Raw genomic sequence first — 19,269 nt, 5'->3', positions numbered from 1 at the left:
CTCAATGGGTTCGCGGACCCAGAGATTCCTCCTCGTGAGGGCAAGGACACGGTCCTGGACCAAGTGTTTGGTACTCAAAAACCCTCTAGGGTCAGTGCGGCTTTGCCTTTGTCCCAAGGGGTTAAGAGTGCCAGGGATAAGGTCGAGGGCCAGCTCTCCGAGCTTGCCTCCTCCAGCCGTTCCAGCGCCGGTAACAAACTCCTCCCGCCTCCTCGTGTCCATCAGAGGAGGTACTTCGACATCATGGAGGAGACTTGTTTAGCTCTTCCTTTACATCACTCTTTGGAAGAGCTTACCAGGGGAGCCCCTCTAGAGAGACTCTCCACCCGGCAAATGTCTTTCGGCGTAGCTGAAAGGACGAGCCATTAGAATTTTAACGAGGGTTTACTACCCCACTGCTAGTTCGCGGGGGGTAGGGAGGGTAGCTTGCTACCCTCCCCCCCCTCACACACCTGTGTGCTAAGTTCACTTTGCTATCGGCTCGGGTGCTAGACGGACGTGTCCGCTGTCACCCTCGCCTACACGACAGCCATTATTAATCTTTGTTTTTGCTTTTTCTTTTTCTAGAGTGTTGTGAAGTTGGCCTCTACGATGCGGTAATGTCCTGGGTTGCCTGACCGCCCTTGTGGGACCTTCATGTCATCAATAGACACCGACCCACACACCTTATGCCCTTATTGTAGGGGTCAACGGTGTGATAGTGGTAATGTATTTATTGAATGTAGGGAGTGGTCTACCTCCCAGTGGGAGAGGTTTTCCCGGCGCCGGAAGAAGTCCAAACGGGATATTTCTCCTTCAAAGGTTTCTTTGAAGAAGGAAAATCCTAAGGACTCTTCTTCCGTGGCCCAAACCTCCTCCGAAGCTCCCACTCGATCAGCTTCTCTCGAGAGGCCGTCGAGTGGTAGCGTTGACCGTATTGTTGTTGACCGATCTCTGGGTTTGGGAGAGAGAGTTGCCTCCCATAGCGAGGCAGCTCCTCCTCCCCCGAGGGAGGATTTAATTGTTTCTCCTAATGTAAATTTGAGTAATAATGATCTTTTACAGCTTTGGGCCTCCTTAGGACTTCAGGGCTCGCCCACCAAGGAAGCCCTGTTTGACATGATCAGGTTGGGAGCAGCTGTCAAACAGTCACCAACGGTAGAAGAGGTTGACCCTCTGTCTATCGTTGAGGCTGTTGTGTCCGAGGCTTCCAATGAGAGTGTTCAGACCTGTGCTCCTGTTGTAGCTGAAGGCTTAGCTCCCCCCTCCGAACACCCTTCGAGGGAGGAACTAAGTCCAACGGTCTCTCCTGCAGGTGATTCTCCCCCTCGGAGGAGTTCACTGACAGAGACTCCTCTTCGGAGGACTGCCGATGGTCTGCCTGCTGCTCCCAGAGGACGTATAAGACGTAAGGCTCACCTTCCTCTTCGTCGGCGAGGTCTACCTTCTCCTCACAAGGGTGTTAGGAGGCGCCTCTTCGAGTCTTCATCCTCGCAGTCTGCCGCAGAGGAACCTCGTCCTTCAGCGACCGTTCCTGCTACTTCTTTGGACCTGGACGTCTCCGCAGATCATTCGCGATCTCCTTCTCCTGCCAGACCTGCTAACCTGCCGTCGCCCTTCCTGGCTGCAGATGCGCTGTGGGCGCCCACCCATCCCGTTATCCAACGGGCACCGGTCCCTTCGGGGCAAAAGGGGCTTAAGCGCCAGGTATCCCCTGTGCGCCAATGTTCTCCTGCGTGCCAGCGCGCTGCGCAAGCACTCGCCAGTTGCAGACACGTCTCGCCAGCGCTCGCCTGCACGCCCACGATCTCCTGCTCGCCCGGCGGTTGCAGAGACAACGTGCCAGCGCTCACCTGCACGCCCACGATCTTCTGCTCGCCAGCACACCACTGCGCGCCCTCAGCCTGATGCGCGCCATGCACGCCCACGGTCTCCTGCTCGTCAGCGATCTCCTTTGCGCCAGCGCTCGCCTGCGCGCCATCGTTCGCCTGCTCGCCCACGATCTTCGGATCTGGGCTCCAGAGGGAAGACTTCTTCCTCCCCTGCTCGCCAGCGCTCTCCACCGCGCCACTGGATCTCGCCTGCTCGTCATCCCTCGCCTACGCGCCCACGCGCCATCGCGCGCCCACTGCTAGAACTACGGTTCCAGATGAGGGCCCCCTTCGCGCCCGCGCGCTAGGGATATTTTCCCTGTGCGCGCGCGCTTAACGGCTTCGCCCTTACGGGCCCTTCGGGATCCTGTGGCTACACACCGTCTGAGGTCTCCAGAACGCGCCCCAACGCGCCCCTTCACCTGCGCGCCTACACGCCCTGTCGCCTACGTGCCCACGAGCTCCTTCTCCTGCCCGCCATCGCTCGCCCACGCGCCAACGCACGCCCTCTCCCACGCGTCAACTGACGATCCAGATCATCTGTTACTGTGCCCAGTGAGGAGTTTGAGGCTCTACCTCAAGAGAACAGTAACAGCCCACCATCTCTGCATGGATTCACATAGTCATTGATTACGCTCTGAATTCAGATCCTTCTCCAACATGTTGACCCAGAGCTCACAATGTCAGGGGCATAGCTACGTCCCAGGCCTTCAAAAGAGATTACTGTGTGACACAGGTTTTACAAACAAGGGTGTGAAAGCACCAGACGACTTTCACAGCTCATTACCTGCAAGACGTGACCCACAGGAGCTTGATACGATCTCTATCGGTCCTGTGGTGGCTGCACAACAACTGGTTGAATACCTCAAGCTCCTTATTGGACAAGTAGCAGAAGGTTTAGGGCACTGTTACCCGGTTTTAATCTACGTGAATGAAATGGAATGACGGGCTCTTTTTGTTTTCTTCATCCTCCCCTCCCATGGGGAAAGCAGCAGCCTGGGTTCTCCGTATAAGCTAACTGCAACCACTGCAGGTAAACCATGCTCCTTCGTGTACCTAGTATTGTGTCAATACTGTTGCGTCCCCATACCCTGGCGAGGTGGTATTGGGAAAGTCTTGGTTACCACAGTTATTTCCTACAAAGAATCGGAATAACTTTTATCTTGACAGTTACACTGCTTATCTCAACACACAGCTTGCGTAGGCCGCGTACCTTGCGTAGCAAGGTTTAGCGAGGTGTTATTGTCTCCTTATTTTTTGGTACTGACCTTCTCAAAAAGACAAAAAGCCAGATTGGCAGGGATGTCCACCATCCTAATGAGTGAGTCACCCCTAATAAATAGCGTAGGTTTGTATTCCAGTTACGGAACAAATGATAAATTCGGAGATAATGTGTATTTTTCTTAACGATACAAATCTTTAGCTATTTATACAAACTTACCTGCCGACCCTGTCCCCCTTGGAGTCCTACCTCCAAACAAAGTGAAGCACAGTCACTGGTGTGTGAGTGAAGGGGATAGCTATCTACCCCCCATACCTCCTGCTAACTAGTGGGATGGGTAATTAACCCTCGCTAAATGGCTCGTCCTTTCAGCTTCGCCGAAAGTAATACCCCCTACTAAATAGCTAAAGGTTTGTATCGTTAGGAAAAGTACAAATTACTGTATCTCCAAATTTGTCATATTAAGGGATTCAATTCTTCCTCTCTCTTATGCAGCCATAACTTTTCAAAGATAAAGGGTAAAGTGCTAGTTAACATGTCGATTACTTCTATCTTTTTTATTGTGAAGTATTAATTATTAATTTTTTATGTTAGGGATTATAATTTGTAAAGTAGTTACCATTACAAAACCTTTTGATTATTAGTGTATAGGTGTATTTATGGACGTGTGGAGTGCATTGAGGAAATTTCATTTATTTCTTATGGGAAAGTGTTTTTTAGGGTACCAGCATTTTAGGCTTTAAGCTCACTCCCAGAACGAATTAAACTTGTAATCTGTGATATTACTATAGGTAAACAGAAATGGTATCTTTGTTCAAAAAATGGTTAATAGGTTTTAGTTAAGAATCTCATGCGTTGTTGATGTTAGCATTATGACACAAAGGTAAGTACTGTATTGAAATTAAGAATTATATCATTAAAACAGTGCTGTGGTTATTACTGTATTTATTCCATTACATGGGATTCTGTAGTTTTTTTATTTGTTTTCCATTCTACTTGTGCTGAGAAAATTCTTAGAGTATCACTCTCCTTAGTCATAGGTAAATACTGTATATTCTTGTTTCTGGTTGTGTCTGAGTCATGTGTCTTCTGATGGCCCATTAATGGTCTTCTTAGCACCACCACCTTTGATTATGCAAGTCCACATTATGGAGAAGAAGTCCAATTTTTCAGGTTATTCATCAGCTGTGTTTTAAGAAGACTATCAAGGTGGATTCCTTATGTTTTGTTATCCGAGGGGTAATGTTTGTTTTTATTCAATTCCATCTCCCCTTTCGTCATCATGTCACTGATTCCTCTACTGCTACCTCCCGTGTGTGACTTCTGCTACTGCTTCATCTCCTAGTGTGGGCTTACTGCCATTTGTAGGTTTTGCTTTTCTGGATTGCCTGAAACATCTCAACATTGTCATGGTGCAAAGCATAATCTATGATCAGGTCTGTTCATTCATTGAATCTTCATTAAATGAACTGCATGCTGTATGTATGACTTCTCTCTCCACTTCACCTCTAGTGGTTGTTTTGGCAAGGAGCTCCTCTGATTCAACCAAATCCAGATGTTCTCTCACCTGCAGACACTTATGACCTGGGATATGGACTTCACCTATTAGAACTTTGAACAGGGAGCTTCTGTGTTGAGGAAGGAAGACAAAATTCATTTATTTATAGGGGAATGAAGCGATGGTCTCATGAAAATAGGATTACTTTTATTCACTTAAGGAACTAGTACACAACTAACAGTAGTTGAGTCATTGTGATGTCTTGATAGAAGTCTTCATTGGTAGCAATTGTTCTACGATTTTTTTTTTTGCACCTTTGAATATGATAAACTCCTTAGGCTAGAGGTACCCAATTCTCAAGGCGGGATGGTCCTTATATGTAGTTGTTTGCAAAATGTTTAGCCAGTGTGGTTGACTCGGCTCATCAACCTCTTATAGTTTCTGCAAATCAGAAATTGTCAATGTACTTCTCTCCCCAGGAAGTTTCAAATATGGAATGAATTGGAAGACAATACTTTCTTTCCATTAAATTCATAAGCTAGTAAAGCTTCTGAATTTATACCCCTAGCTCAGTCCCCAGGGAGTATGCATCAAATGCCTGGACACTTCGGATCCACATCAGCAAATTTTTCACAGTATGTTGGTGTGAGGGGTTTCCCTAGCGATTGCTGCACTATCTTGCATGTAGACCCTCTGTGATTTTTTGATGGATCTTGTAGCTATTTCTACTTTTCCCCCATTGTTCCCATTACGAGTAATCGTAAGAACCAAGAAACTGGTGGAATTGAAACCAAAGGTGCCCACCAGCAAGACTAGTTCTAAAGGTTTAAAGGCTACTAACGAATGGCAGAGTCAAGGGACAGTGACATTGCCCTATCAGGCAGGACAATGCCCTAGAGACTGACCATATATACTGCACATATACGAGAAGTTTTCCCCCTCTGCGCCAGTGATCCCTGTGTCAATGAGGTCAGTTTTCTTAAGGTGCAAAAAGGTTTCCTTCCCTGTGCCAGTGAGACTTAGGTCTGTAAAGCACAAGAAGTTTTCCCCTTATGCCAGTCACCCCGTGGCCTGTGGCTCCCCTAATCCCTGTGCCGATAATCAGTCCCTGCAATATCTTCTCAAAGGTTATTGTCTTTGTTACCAGTGCTAGTGCCTACCCCTTTCACTGTGACAGTTACTCAGCTGTGTTATGGTTCCTGTTGGACCAACCCTTTGGTGACTACCAGTGGAGGAGCGCCGTCGTCAATGGTTGCTCAGACCTACACTCCTGTGTTTGCATGGCCTGGGAGGAGGAAGTGAGTATTTCCTACTTTTCCAGCTCTTCCTCTTCTCCTTCTTATGTGACGCTTCTACTCCCAAGAAGTCATCTAGGTAGACCGATAGTGAGAATTCTGGCAATCTCTCCTGATGGACAGCTCCCGGCCCTATTGAAGATGGGGCCACAGCTCGGTGATCAGCAAGGCTACCCTAGTAGCCAGGCTGTCCCCGTTTGGGACCTGTGCACTCTTTCTGTCGGCTATGTGTTGGAGGACCATGGTCTTTATACTTCACCTTTTCTACCAAGATGTAGAAATGCTGGTCTCCTCTCATTAGAGGTACTTCAGTACAACAAATTGAGAAGATGGCACCTCTTGAGGACGTCGTTGCGTGCACCTGGCCAAGGGTCTTTGGGTGATGGGCCACAGCCTCAGGATCATGAGCACGTAGCCAAAGTTTATTTTACATCCAAATTAACAGAAGGAAGGCTACAAGGTGCTTCTGTCTCTGTGTTGATTGGGGCCAGAGATTATTCTCTCAGAGATGACCAGCCTAGTCTGTTATCAGCCCTCGCTTACGTTACTGGTTCTTCTTTGGAGTTGATTGCTTTTATTCATGGGAAGTATGTATATAGATATCTAGAGCTGTCTACAGAGCTGTCAGCCTTTGCTAGGGATAACAACATTCAGAATTCCTCTATTTCTAAGGCACCTGACCTTGGCTTGGTACCAACGGAGTAAGAGAACACAAAGTTGGAGTGCTCTTTAGTGGAGTATCTTACTCATACATGGTGTGGGGACCATAACACCAGCTTCAGGTAGGGCTTTGTAAGATCACCACTTTGGTGCCCCTCAAGGGTCAAAACATTCTCTATAACTGACATAGTAAGCACCTTGCTAGTATGGGCTTGGAATTTGTTGATCAGATCTGTGGAACTCTCGTGCATTTAGTCTGTCTAGTAAGATTCTGGGCCCTGTATTTTCAAGGTAGTGGAGGTTCTATGTGCTAAAGTTTTCTGCGCTGCCATCTCTACCATTAGACCCATCGGTGTCCATGCTAGCAGGGAGCTTTCCCTAGGAGAGACTTATCTTGAGTTAGCACATATTGAGGCTTCTGCCCTGGCCAATCTTTTATCAGTCTCATGGCTTGACCAGTGGTCAGGTATCCTGATGTACAATGGGATTATTAACTCCCAACTCTTAGGAGAAGTGCAGGTGGCTTGTTCTTTTTGGTTGGAAGACATGTGACCTTTTTTGCAAGCTAGTGGTTCAACTGGCTTTTGAAGAGGATGGATTTTGTGGTGGCCTTTTTTTCCAAACAGGTTGCTCCAGAGGAAAATATTTTATAAAAACAAATCTTTAACGTACACTGAGGCCCACCTTGTTTCCCTCCAATTAGACACTACTCATGAATTCAAGATTGAAGTATTCATGTTGAATAGGTGGAATGAAAGATGTAAGGTTCATTAAGGGGGACCTCTCATAATCAATTCAAGATTAATTGTGCATATTTAGTAGGTGGAAGCGAGAGCTGCAAGGTTCACTTAGGGAGACCTCTCATCTTTTATGGTAATATGATCTTCCTTGGTTGCCCACTTCAAACTGAATTGTAACATTAAGGCAAGAATACTAAAATTAGCTTAACATACCAAGGATTAATTAAAGTTCTCTTTGTTAACAGGCTTTATTTTTGTTAAAAAATCTGTACACTCTATTTACAAAGATAGTCATATACATATAGTATATATACACTCAACAATACATAAAATGGCACATGTCACTGACTAAAACAAATTTATAAAGACAAATCTATTCTACTGGAGTTGTCTACTAAATCTTCCCCTAATGAAAATTAATTGATAAAAAGCCACTGATTTCTTTGTCAATTATCATGATGTATATAGGTGGCTCTTCTGAATGTCTTTGTAATTCTTATTTTTTAATGATAAAGACCAGCATGGTAATTTTCATCATATTCCAAATTCACCAAATGATTTTAGAGCAGACAACTTTTTTCAGCCCTTCTCAGTAAATGTAATCTGTTACAAACAACATCATGCCCCTTTCACCATCAGATTAACAAACCTTAGCAAGGTGCAAATTACTCTAATGCAAACTTGTTAGGTCCTACTCTGGCAGAATGTGATGGCTATTGAGTTAAATCAGTTGCTAACAGTAATTTAGCTCAATTGGGGAATTTTCAAAAGAATTTATTAAGGTACACAGTTTACATTTCAGATTCATATGTGATGAATGAAGTAAATTTTCTGAACCAAATGTCCATCCGAAAATTTTAATTCAAGCACAATAAACAGTTTTTAATTGTCACAATAGTTCTAAACTACACAAATAAATTATTTACACTCCATATTACAACATAAAAATAAAGCTATACTTCAAAACTAATAAGACTCTTAAGAATAAATCATTAAAATGCAAATATAGGGAACATTTCTCTATTTCATAAGTACAGAATAAAAACCTTGTTTTAAAGCTTTGCAGTTAAAGTTCATGACAAGTTCATTGCAAGTTCTCCCTCTCTCTGTGAAGTGATTATTCCTGCTTTGACCTAGATGGGAGTTGTACTTCCGTACTTGGTACTGAATGATTTGGTACCCTCAACTTTCAAGCAGTATTCTTCACTGAACTGTAAAGTATTTTCAAAGTTTCCAAGATGTATCATTTAAATGTGTTTCCCATCTGGTTTAATGTGAGACTAGCATATATCCTTACATGAAACAGAAGTAGGTAATAATTAAGATATCACTAAAGTTGCATGAGGAAGCTCAAGTTAATTTAGAAAATTAGTCTAGATTCAAGAACTATATGTCACTTTACTAAAATAGTATTGATTTTACATAGACATATTATGAGCATTCTATTCCCCTACACAAACTTTTAATGTTATAATGATTATTTATTGCCAAACGTATCGAAATGTCAAAAAATCATTGTTCTTTTAGAACTTTGTGCGATAAAATACTTTATGGTCATACACAATTTTTTTCTTTAAACTGAACTTCCCCAAGCAGCTTTTATGCATTAACTTCATCAGTAACATAATTAGACAAATATTTTTGGACATCAGGTGATTTTAAATGTACTGTATAAGCACTGTAAGTCAGTGTATGTAATGATTAATAAAACTCTAGCCATCTTATGTGAAGGCAAGGAGTTCTTTTTACGATGAAAGCTAATGTGCCTCTTTCCAAACAGGACACTATTTCTCGAAAATTAATTTGTACTTTGGTGTACCTTTAAGTATTTCTATTTTTTGGGAAGCTAATGGACATCTCTAGTGACACAAAGTTTTATATAAAATAAAATAAAAAGTGCTGTAACATGAAAACTTCCAACTAGATGCTATTTAGTGCACATATTAGACAGTCAGTTAACAAAATTATATATTCAATTATAACTACTTACTATGAATGAAGACAGGTGGTATACAGTGAGTGGTATACATATATAAATACCGGTATTGCAGATGCTTCATTAGCTTAATGTAAGAATGAGTGCTACAAGACCACATGAAGTTACATCAAAATACAAATCATGTAAATACAAATATTACTACTGTACTAATAATGAATGAACATGTAATGATGGCATTGTATTCGTGTTTACAGTTTCTCAGTGAGTATTACTGTACTGTTTATTCAAAACAAGAACACTCTCCATGCCAGACTTTAGAAATTACAAAAATGTTAAGAAGTTAGAAGCTGTACACTGAATACAATGGATCAAAATGAGTAGTAGGTGTGAAGAAATGAGCTTGGTAATTTGGACTTGCATATGCTGTAGCAACTGTCCACAAGACATTGAATGTATTTCTTTGATCATATGAAGAAAAGTGGTGCTATTATAAATTAGAACATTATTATGGAAATTACCTCACGTTTTGTTGTAAGGAGTTATATATACTATCTTATTTCCTATGCTATCTAACATATCATACCTAAAAGTCTGAAACATGGATTGCAAAGTGAGGTATTGAATGCCATAGTTAACAACTGTAGACAGCAGGTTAAGGTAGACTGTAGTTATGAGATCATTACCTTGGAAAATGTTTCCACCAACATAATTTTCCTCTTGATCATTCATTCGTTTCTATTAAGGAAATATTTTTTCTTGTCTACAATAATTTTGATATCAGTATTTTTTTCCATCTATAAGTCAGAATAATATGAGAGGAGAGACTAAAGTACGGTACTTTACTTTTGCCAAAAGAAGAAAAGCAAATAAAACTATAGCCATTATAAAAATACAGTACTGTAACTGGAAGTTATTCTTTCAAGAGGGTGAACAAAACAGCACAACCTTAGCTATTTACACATACGTATGATGGATGGATATAATAAAGTGTCCTGAAAAGGTATCTCAATTTTAGCTTTACCCATTTCTGGTGGTTGTCATGTGATACAAAAGCCTCTTGAACTATAATAATTTATGCTACTTTAGAATTAATTGCAACTTGGGTGCACAAAATAATTGTTGGTGGATATGTTATGGTAGTTTTTTTTTTTCTTTTAAAGAATACATATATTTGGATGGCAATAGATACACAGCAATATGTTATATTGTATCAAATAAGCTCTCTAGGTGAAAGGGATCACAGTATGTTGTTAAATTGATAGCTTTTACATATGTACAGAAATTTGGCTGCATTATCATTTTGCTTTGCTACTTATTTACAGGAAGTTGGTAGGGTTACAGTTCTGCTTTTCTGTGAAGAAGCTTAAAGAGAAAGAATTTGAAAATGGCTCGGTTGAATCTGTTAGTCACTTCAGTACTTTTCTTTTCTGGAGTTGTTATTGAGTCTTAAAAAATTTTACATCTAGACCTCTGGAGTTCATCAGTAATGATAAAATACAAATAACTGTCCAGACAATTTTCTAAACTCATAATTTACAGTTATTTCCAATACAATAAGACTCGTTCCCAAAATTACCTTCTCATCCAACTGAAATTGTTTCTGTAGTATGCTTTTTAATTGCAGGGCACTTACTAATGTAACTTGCACCGATAGTATAATACACATTTAAGAATATATAATATAATTTGAGGTTTATTTATTAATTGACATATTTTCTTAAAGCTCTAGACCACATAAGGAAAGCTCACTGAATGACAGCATTAGACATTCACGCAACACAAAATTAAAGCCTACAAGAACATGATGGTTTAATGAATGCCTGAGAATATGTACAGAAATTTCAATGGCACCCATTCCATGTTCACTAATGTCTTCCATTTACCTTCCGTAATGCCATATGGCAACTTTTAAGGTCTTCTTAAGAACCTTTTATTTCAATCACCAATTAGAAATACGGTATTTCAATTGCTACAGTATATGGCACAAAATAAATCACAGTTCTCCACATGCTCATGGAGGAAACACTTTTCTGAACACTTACTGTGATCTTTTCTGTCTTAATCTTGATGTAAAATCTGTAAAATGATTTGCTGATGATTAAGTTTTCAGACGTCACTTTTCTTTCTCTGTTACTTTAAAGGTTCCCAATTCTCAACACGATAAAAAATACCTCGGTCACACGTGTAACCCGGATCTCTAAACAACAATACTTGACTAAAATTGGACTAGATATGAATCTCGTGTAGAGCTGGGTTTTTTTATACCTCAAAGTATCTTTAAGGTCAAATTCACGCAAGCCAGTTTCACAGCTAAACGGGAGTTGTTGTTTCAGGGGTGTCTTCAGGTAATGGATCAAGGCTCAGAGATGGGTTTGCTATTTCTCCAGTATAGAGAAAATATTTACTAGATTTCTGAGCTCGAGGATCCCATCTCCAAGGCACTCCACCTCCTCTCCAAACTTTCTGTGCAATGAAATATAATGTGACGACCAAGGCAAGCCCTGGTATTGTAAATAATAATGTTAGCAGGGGTCCCATACCTAACCCTTTATCTTTGACAGGTGTCAGCGTTATAATAGGAGTACATTCTGAAAAGGTCCTGTGCAAAGCTAGAGTTACATTATCAGCTACAATGAGGTGATTTTGAAGATTTGACAAATCTAGTGTGAAGCCTGGTACATCAGGATCAGCACAAATAATATAATCCCCAGTGGCCAAAGTGGTAAACTCATGTCTTGCCTCTGAACAGTTTAACTGTCTTGTTGCTACTACTGTCTGTTCAGAGACAATGGCCAATGTATAAGTGCAAGGCTCAATTCCATTTACACGTGTATGCACTACCAAAGCTCCACCTACTTCACCTGCAGTGAGGCTTAACACTTCTGGAGGACGGGAAGTTACTATCTTGTGTTTAAGCGTGGTAAAAGGTGCTGCTGCTAGTACCAGGGGTTCAGAGCAACCTGGTAGAAAGGCTTCTTGATCACCCGTTCCTCGCTCCAGCAGGATTAAGCAGTAACGATATGTAGCTCCAGGTATCAATGAATCTCCAGGAACAACCACAGATACATGATTAGGGTCATGATTGCCCTCGGATGTGCAGTTAGCCTCGACTTTCTCCATCAAAACCTGATGAGATTCAGGTGTGCCTTGTAAAACCTCATAAACAAACACTCCCTCACATGTGTAAGGTATAGCACGATCATCTACTCGCCAAACTAGTTCCACGCCAAAGAACGGGTCCTTGTCAGATTTTTCTTCCATTGTATTTTGAGCACTTTTTTTGTAAACCCAGTGTGCCACCTGTAAACTAATCTCAGCATCAGAGACCTTTACAGAAGACACATCCTCAGCAATAGCATCATCATGGTAGTAGTCATGATAATAATCATGATAGTCATGGTAAGGAGAGGTTTCCTCAGAGCAGACAAGCTGGCTGTCTTTCAACTCGACCTGAAAGAGCAAAATATTTTCAGATCAAATTTCCAAAAAGTGTGTTAATTCTTATTTTTAAATAACTTTGAAAGTACTAGCAGCCTTGAATAATTTTAAGAAATCATACCAAAACTGTTTAGAGCACCAGACAATTGATCCAAAATATGATAAACGTTTCCTTGAGTATTTTATAAACACAGTGTGTAGTATACTAACTTAAGTGTATAAGTTATATTACCTCATGATATATTAACATTGAAGTATTTTCAAACAATATCTTATGTCAAGAGCGACTGCATAAGTATACTTACAAGAGGAGCATTTTCTAAGGCAGGTGGTGTAGCACAAACAGCACTGTTCCGTTCTTCAGGAGTCAGTAGGGGGTGCTGATTAAGCCAGTGTACAAACCACTTTATAGAGCAGTCACAGTGTAGAGGATTGTCTGTGGAAAAGCATAGAGAAAATATTAGGGGCTGCATGTCAATGGAAGAAAAGTGTTTTAAAACTCCTAAGAAATAAATTTGTAAACCTGCTAATTTTTAAATATATTTAGAATGCAATTTATAAGATAACCTAGTTTAAAAGTGTTCATACAAATTTCAAATTAACAGTTCCAATACTAATGCCCTTATGCCTGGTCACCGATGATAAATCAAGAACTGAATACTGTAGTTTTAATATTTTGAGAGTAGTTTTAAACTTCATCAAGACATTGTTGTAGGGAAATCCTCATTGTCCAAAACTCTTTACTTCACTTGTCTGGTCGCAACTAAGTGCGTAGTACTCTAGTTTATAGTCTGTCTGTATGCCTTTTTCATTTCCCTTTCAGCTGATTTTTTGTTCTCCTTGGAAACATTGGTATAAAATGATACTGTATGGGGAATTTAAATTTTCACTTAATCATAATTTACTGTATTTATTGCTAGCATTTGGTTGAAAATCAATTAAGTAATTTTAATTTCATAACTGGCAGTCTTTGCTGCTATGCAATTATCAAGTATACAGTTATACCAAGAAATATTACTGTACTTGAAAAAAAGAGGCACTTTGCTGGGGTGCACAAGTTGCTTCCTACTTCTGTATCAAATTTGTCTTCTACACTTAGACTATATCAGCAAGGTCTGACTTCATTTCTCCCAAAGAGGTATACTGTTACCTACTGTACACCCTTTTCCATGCATTGATTTTAGAATAAACTATGAAGGATGGATGAAAGTTAAGCTGTTACCTATTGTATACCCTATGAAAGTCATTCATTTTGGAATGAATTTGGAGGGATGGGTGAAAGTTGAGTTACTTTGGAACATGAAAATATAGTCGTGTGGTATAAGAACAAATGCAATTGAAGGGATGTCAGAATAAATGTAACTTATATGGACTATCTTAATTTCGAGTTGTAGTCATAGGTTTGATCATTTCATTTTATGGACAAGTACTGAAAATCTTCTTCCCCATCCTTATCCCTACTGTAAGGTGTCAGTTGCCTGATGCCTTCTATTAAAGACATCCTCTTCCACCAGACCTCTTCTTAACAAATCATCCTTCACCTTATCTCGCCATCTAATTCTCTGCCTTACTCTTTAGCTTTTCCTCTAAACAGGTTCCTCCCAATCCCTCCTCACCCCCCACCATCCATCTTCAACACGTGCCCCCAACATCTCGGTCGTGGCACTTTTATCATCTCTGTATGTAATCTTTACTACACCGGATTTTCCAATATTTCAAACAGTAATATCCCCATAATCCACCTTAGCATTCTCATCTCTGTTCTTTCAAGCTTTGGTTCCTCTTCGTCATAATTCTCAAGTTTCTGATCCATACATTAATACTGGTCTTATTACTTACTCTTCTATAGGTCTTGATTTTTACCTTGAATGGCATTTTCTTATTACATACCACTCATGCTACCTCCCTCCACTTTCCCCATGCTGCTTTTATCCTATTCTCAACTTAAGCCTTACATCCTCCCTTCTGATTTATAGTAGATCCCAAATACAGGTACCTAAATTGTTCTACCTATTTTATAACTGCTTCTCTACTTTCATGTATGGCTATCCAGGCCCTACCTTCATTACTGCTCATTATAAGCTTCAATCTTATCCACAATTACCCTCAACCATTCCTTTCCAAAGTCTTGGAAATCTACCACCCTTCTCTGTAATTCTTCCCCATTATCAACTGTAATCACCTGTACAGTAACTCTATTCTATTGATTGACCATGCATAAGGTTTTAAATAATAAGATCCCTTTTATTTGAGGGAATATTTTCATACCTAGGTACAAATACTGTGATCCCTTTCAATAGATGTAAAGCACAAAGTTCTGAAGAGAAAATGCAAGACTAAACTTTTATGATATAAAACAATGACAATGTAATACTGTGAATTTGTAAGGTAAACTACATGCCACTGAAAAATTCTTATGCCATTTTTTAAGCTTTCAATAGATGCAAAATACCAAGTTCTGAAGAGAAAATGGATGACTTAACTTATATGATATAAAACAATGACAATGTAATACAGTACCAGGAGAATGAAGAAATTTAAGAAGCTGAAGACAATGTTTAACAAATGAAAACATACCACTCAAGGCTTTAAAAGTACCTAGAATAATCATTCATTCAAATTAAACTTACAATTTAGTACTAATCCAAAAGATTTTATAATTTAGTTTGAAAGTGTTTTGAAAAAAAAAAATAGATTAAGAACTGGATTGTTATTAAAACTTACCTGTAAAGGTGAGGTGCTGAAGTACTGGTGTTGAATTGAAGACATGTGGTTGCAATAGAGATATATCATTGGCAGCAAGGTCAAGTGTGTCAAGATTTGACAACTGATGCAAGAGGTCACCTGTTACAGCCCGTAATGCATTATCAGCAAGACCAAGATGAACCAGTTTGGGCATGTGAGCTAAAGACCATCCCGATACAGCAACTACTCTGTTGTGTGACAACTTCAGCCTTTGAAGCTGCTTTAAACTGGAGAATGCATGGTCTTCAATGACATCTATTTTATTATGAGAAAGATCCAAGTCACGAAGGTCTGGGCAAGCTGAAAGTGAAGAGCGAGTCAATCTTGTTAGGGCGTTGTCCGATAAGTCTAATGATTTTAGGCCTTTTGCACCTGTAATTAAGTTTGGTGTGATTGCACCTTTCAGTAAATTTGATTGTAGCGAAAGGCGCTCAAGTACGTGAAGACCTCGCAGTGTTTTATCATTAAGTTGTGCTGCATCCAACTGATTTCTGGCTAAATTGAGAGACTGTAAGCGAGGAAGACGGACAAAAGCTTCAGGCTGAAGGAGATGAAGACTATTACCCGCAAGATTTAGGTTTTGAAGTTGTAAGAGAGTTGGAAATGCCTGGGGCTTTAGTTCCTCGATGATATTATCACTCAAGTCCAGACGCTGTAGCTGCTTTAATCTTTTTAAAGCATCAACCGGTACATCTGTAAGTTTGTTGTTTGGAAGTCCCAAAGCTGCTAGACTTTCTTCTAAGCCTTTAAAAGCATCAGAGGTAATAGATTTTAAGTCAGCTGTTGTCACAACGAGACCCAACAGCACCATGTTGGAGAAACCACCGCCTGGAAGCTCACCAAGGTCATGAATTGCCAAATCTAAAAGGGAAACCACACCTTCAGAGTTCAGTGTTCGGGTCAATGTTAGGAGATCCTCTGGTCGACTTGCTTCGCCTCGACAGCGTACAGTGTGGGGAACATCACACGTGCAGGATATTCCTGAGACTTCACTCACATATGGACAAGCCCATGCTTCGTTAACAGTTTCCTCGATAGTGATACTAGAAAGACTAGCTATAGTTGGGGAAATGGTTTCTGAAGAATTGGCTGAACTTTGAGTAGAAAAGGGGAGGATGACTATGTTGGTTGGGGTGGACTGATCAACGGGAGGAGTCACTGCTAATGCTGCGCTCCATAGTACCACGCCTATGGTTAGTATGAAGGTCCTACGTATCCTCTCCATCCTGGAAGAAAAAAGTGCACATTAGAATTATGAACAATATTAATTCAAAATAAAAAACAGAAAATTATAAGTATATAGTTTGTGTGACTTGGAATTTGACTACAATTTGATCGCAAATATTTGTCAAAACTTTTGTAATTTTCTCAATGCTTAACCATTTGAATCTTCCATTTTAACTTTTCAAACAATTTACACACATTTACAAAATGTTGTCAGTGCCTTTCAAGACATTTCTTTTTGTTTATAAAAATAATGATACAGTAGACATGTTCTAACATTCGCAACCTTAAACAGTTTGCTAGAGTAATCCAATATTCTAATCGTTCGAAGAAAAACAGCCTAACTAATCCCCAAGAAATACTTATAATATGAACATGAACCGAGTCAACTTTGAAATTTCTTAATGAAATAATTATTCCAAACCTACCTTAGAAAGTGTGTGTATAAACAGAATAACAGTAGGGTAATGCAACCCTAAAACTCTCTCCAATAAACCAAGTACAAAGAGGCATATTTAAAGTTTTCTCAATATCCATATTACCATATAGCTGAATATTCCATGAGAGAAAGATACGATAATAATTGAAGAAAAGAAAATAGTTACATCACAACAATTTCATCGAATAAAGTTTCTAATGTAAAATGAAACTTCTACAAGAGCTTGTCCTCTGACCCAGAATATATAATATAATCCAATCATTAGCTAGTTTCACAGCCTGTGTACCCTAAGAGTCGATCAGTTCTTGAATGGAAATAACTTAGAAAATAAAATGTAATTAAAATTAATAATAATAATAAAAATGCCCTGATCCGACTATTTGTGTTCACCAGTCTCAAAGTATGAATTATCCCTACTTGAAGATCCAAATGCCACTGTTAATATATCTAAGATCCTTAAAAGCAGATCCAATTTCAGCAAGTTCATCAAGTACGGTTTTCATCTGTCAATTCCACAAAAATGAATCTGATCCCATGAGGAGAGAGCTAAATAAGTATGTAAACAGATTGGTTGGCAATGAAAAAAAATTACTAAAGGTATTCATCAAACCGAGTAAATTGCTATTAGAAAAATAAGTTTTAAGGTATTGTCCACAATAATCTTTAAAATTGCATAAAGCAAGATAGACGAGTCGGCAAAAATGGAGGTAATAGAAGTCCGTTATATGAAAGAGAGAGAGAGAGAGAGAGAGAGAGAGAGATGCTGGGCAGAGGAGGACTACTCGTTTGATCAAAATGACAACTAAAATCCATGTCCCTATCCATCTTGATTCCTCTTGATGATATGTAGGTCAGACACAAAAATGATATAACCACATGCCCTTATCCACGTACAATGGTGACGGCATTTTGAGAGGCTTTAGCCAAAAGGCGATGATAATCTGGCCCATTCATCATGAAGACATAATTGCTTCTCTAATGTGCTGTATTTCCAAACAGTGTACGTTAAGTAGGTAAGCAGCGTTTAGGGTATCCAAAACAATAAACATCACTCGTTCCAATACTCCCACATGTCTAACGTCGTTCAACGTATAGCAAAAGAAAAAAAATGCAGTCTTATGATTAATATATATATATATATATATATATATATATATATATATATATATATATATATATATATACATATATATATATATATATATATATATATATATATATATATATATATATATATATATATATATATATACACACACACACACACACACACATATATATATATATATATATATATATATATATATATATATATATATATATATATATATATATATATAGTATATATACATATAATTGATACGTTAATGAAAATATATAAAAAACAACTTAAAAATGCAACGGATTAAGAAATCTGAGGCAAGAGGTTTGTACCCTATGAAAAAAAAACAAGCTTTTCAATTCTGACACTCAAGGCTGTCAAAAGATTTGACCTTAAATCTCGCTAAGCCTTATTTCTGCCTATTAATACATACAAAATCTTGAGCGATATGAATGTTCCACAAACTACTACAATGGGGAGACTGTTAACTGCAAGGGCGATCGTTTATATATGTCACTCGGTTTACTTTTCTGTTAACACTACTAGACAAAATATGATCAATGAAGGGATTTAGTGTAGGGATCAAATTAATAAATAACTACTAAAATCTGAGGTTTAGTCCTGTTGACATTTTCTTTTATATACAACCTTGTTTCAAGGTCGGCAGTTCCACAAGGATTAACGCTTTAATTTTCAAAAAAAAAAAAAAAAAAAAAAAGGACGCTCGACAGCCTAGGTCATTTTATTATTAATAATATTGATTATTGGCTAAGCTATAACTTTAGTTGGAAAAGCAGGATGCTTCAACGCCCAAGGCTCCGACAGAGAAAAATTACCCAGTGAGGAAAGGAAATAAATAAACTACAAGAGAGGTAATAAAACAATTATAATTAAATATTTGCGGATTGTTTATGTGAATCTGAAGCACGTGCTCCTGCAGGAGCTACCTGTTCACCCTTCAAAAGGTGCACATGCCATATACCGGTTGCTCTTCAATTGCAATAATTTTTGAGAATTACATTTGACCCTAAAAGAAAGACTGCATATTCGAAAAAGCTTAATTCACAACATATATAATGTCTAGGATATCACTGTACCACATAACTGAATCAGCAAC

At 39.3% G+C, this 19,269-nt stretch overlaps 1 protein-coding gene across 1 annotated transcript in view; it reads right to left on the bottom strand.

Moving 5' to 3' along the window:
- The window catches only part of LOC137627304 (uncharacterized), a 134,292-nt gene extending 117,666 nt beyond the window's left edge, over positions 1-16,626 (bottom strand). The window contains exons 1-4 of the mRNA XM_068358385.1: positions 15,367-16,626; positions 12,948-13,078; positions 11,521-12,654; positions 9,788-9,939 (exon numbers count right to left, since the gene is read on the bottom strand). Coding sequence (XP_068214486.1) covers positions 9,788-9,939; positions 11,521-12,654; positions 12,948-13,078; positions 15,367-16,612 — 2,663 coding nt within the window. The 5' untranslated portion in view covers positions 16,613-16,626. The remainder of the gene's footprint in view (positions 1-9,787; positions 9,940-11,520; positions 12,655-12,947; positions 13,079-15,366) is intronic.
- Between the last annotated feature and the right edge of the window lie 2,643 nt (positions 16,627-19,269).

This window comes from Palaemon carinicauda, chromosome 35, assembly GCF_036898095.1.
Source record: "Palaemon carinicauda isolate YSFRI2023 chromosome 35, ASM3689809v2, whole genome shotgun sequence".
NCBI lineage: Eukaryota > Metazoa > Arthropoda > Malacostraca > Decapoda > Palaemonidae > Palaemon > Palaemon carinicauda.
The sequence above is the reverse complement of the archived record's forward strand: the minus strand, read 5'-3'. Positions and strand labels throughout refer to the sequence as shown.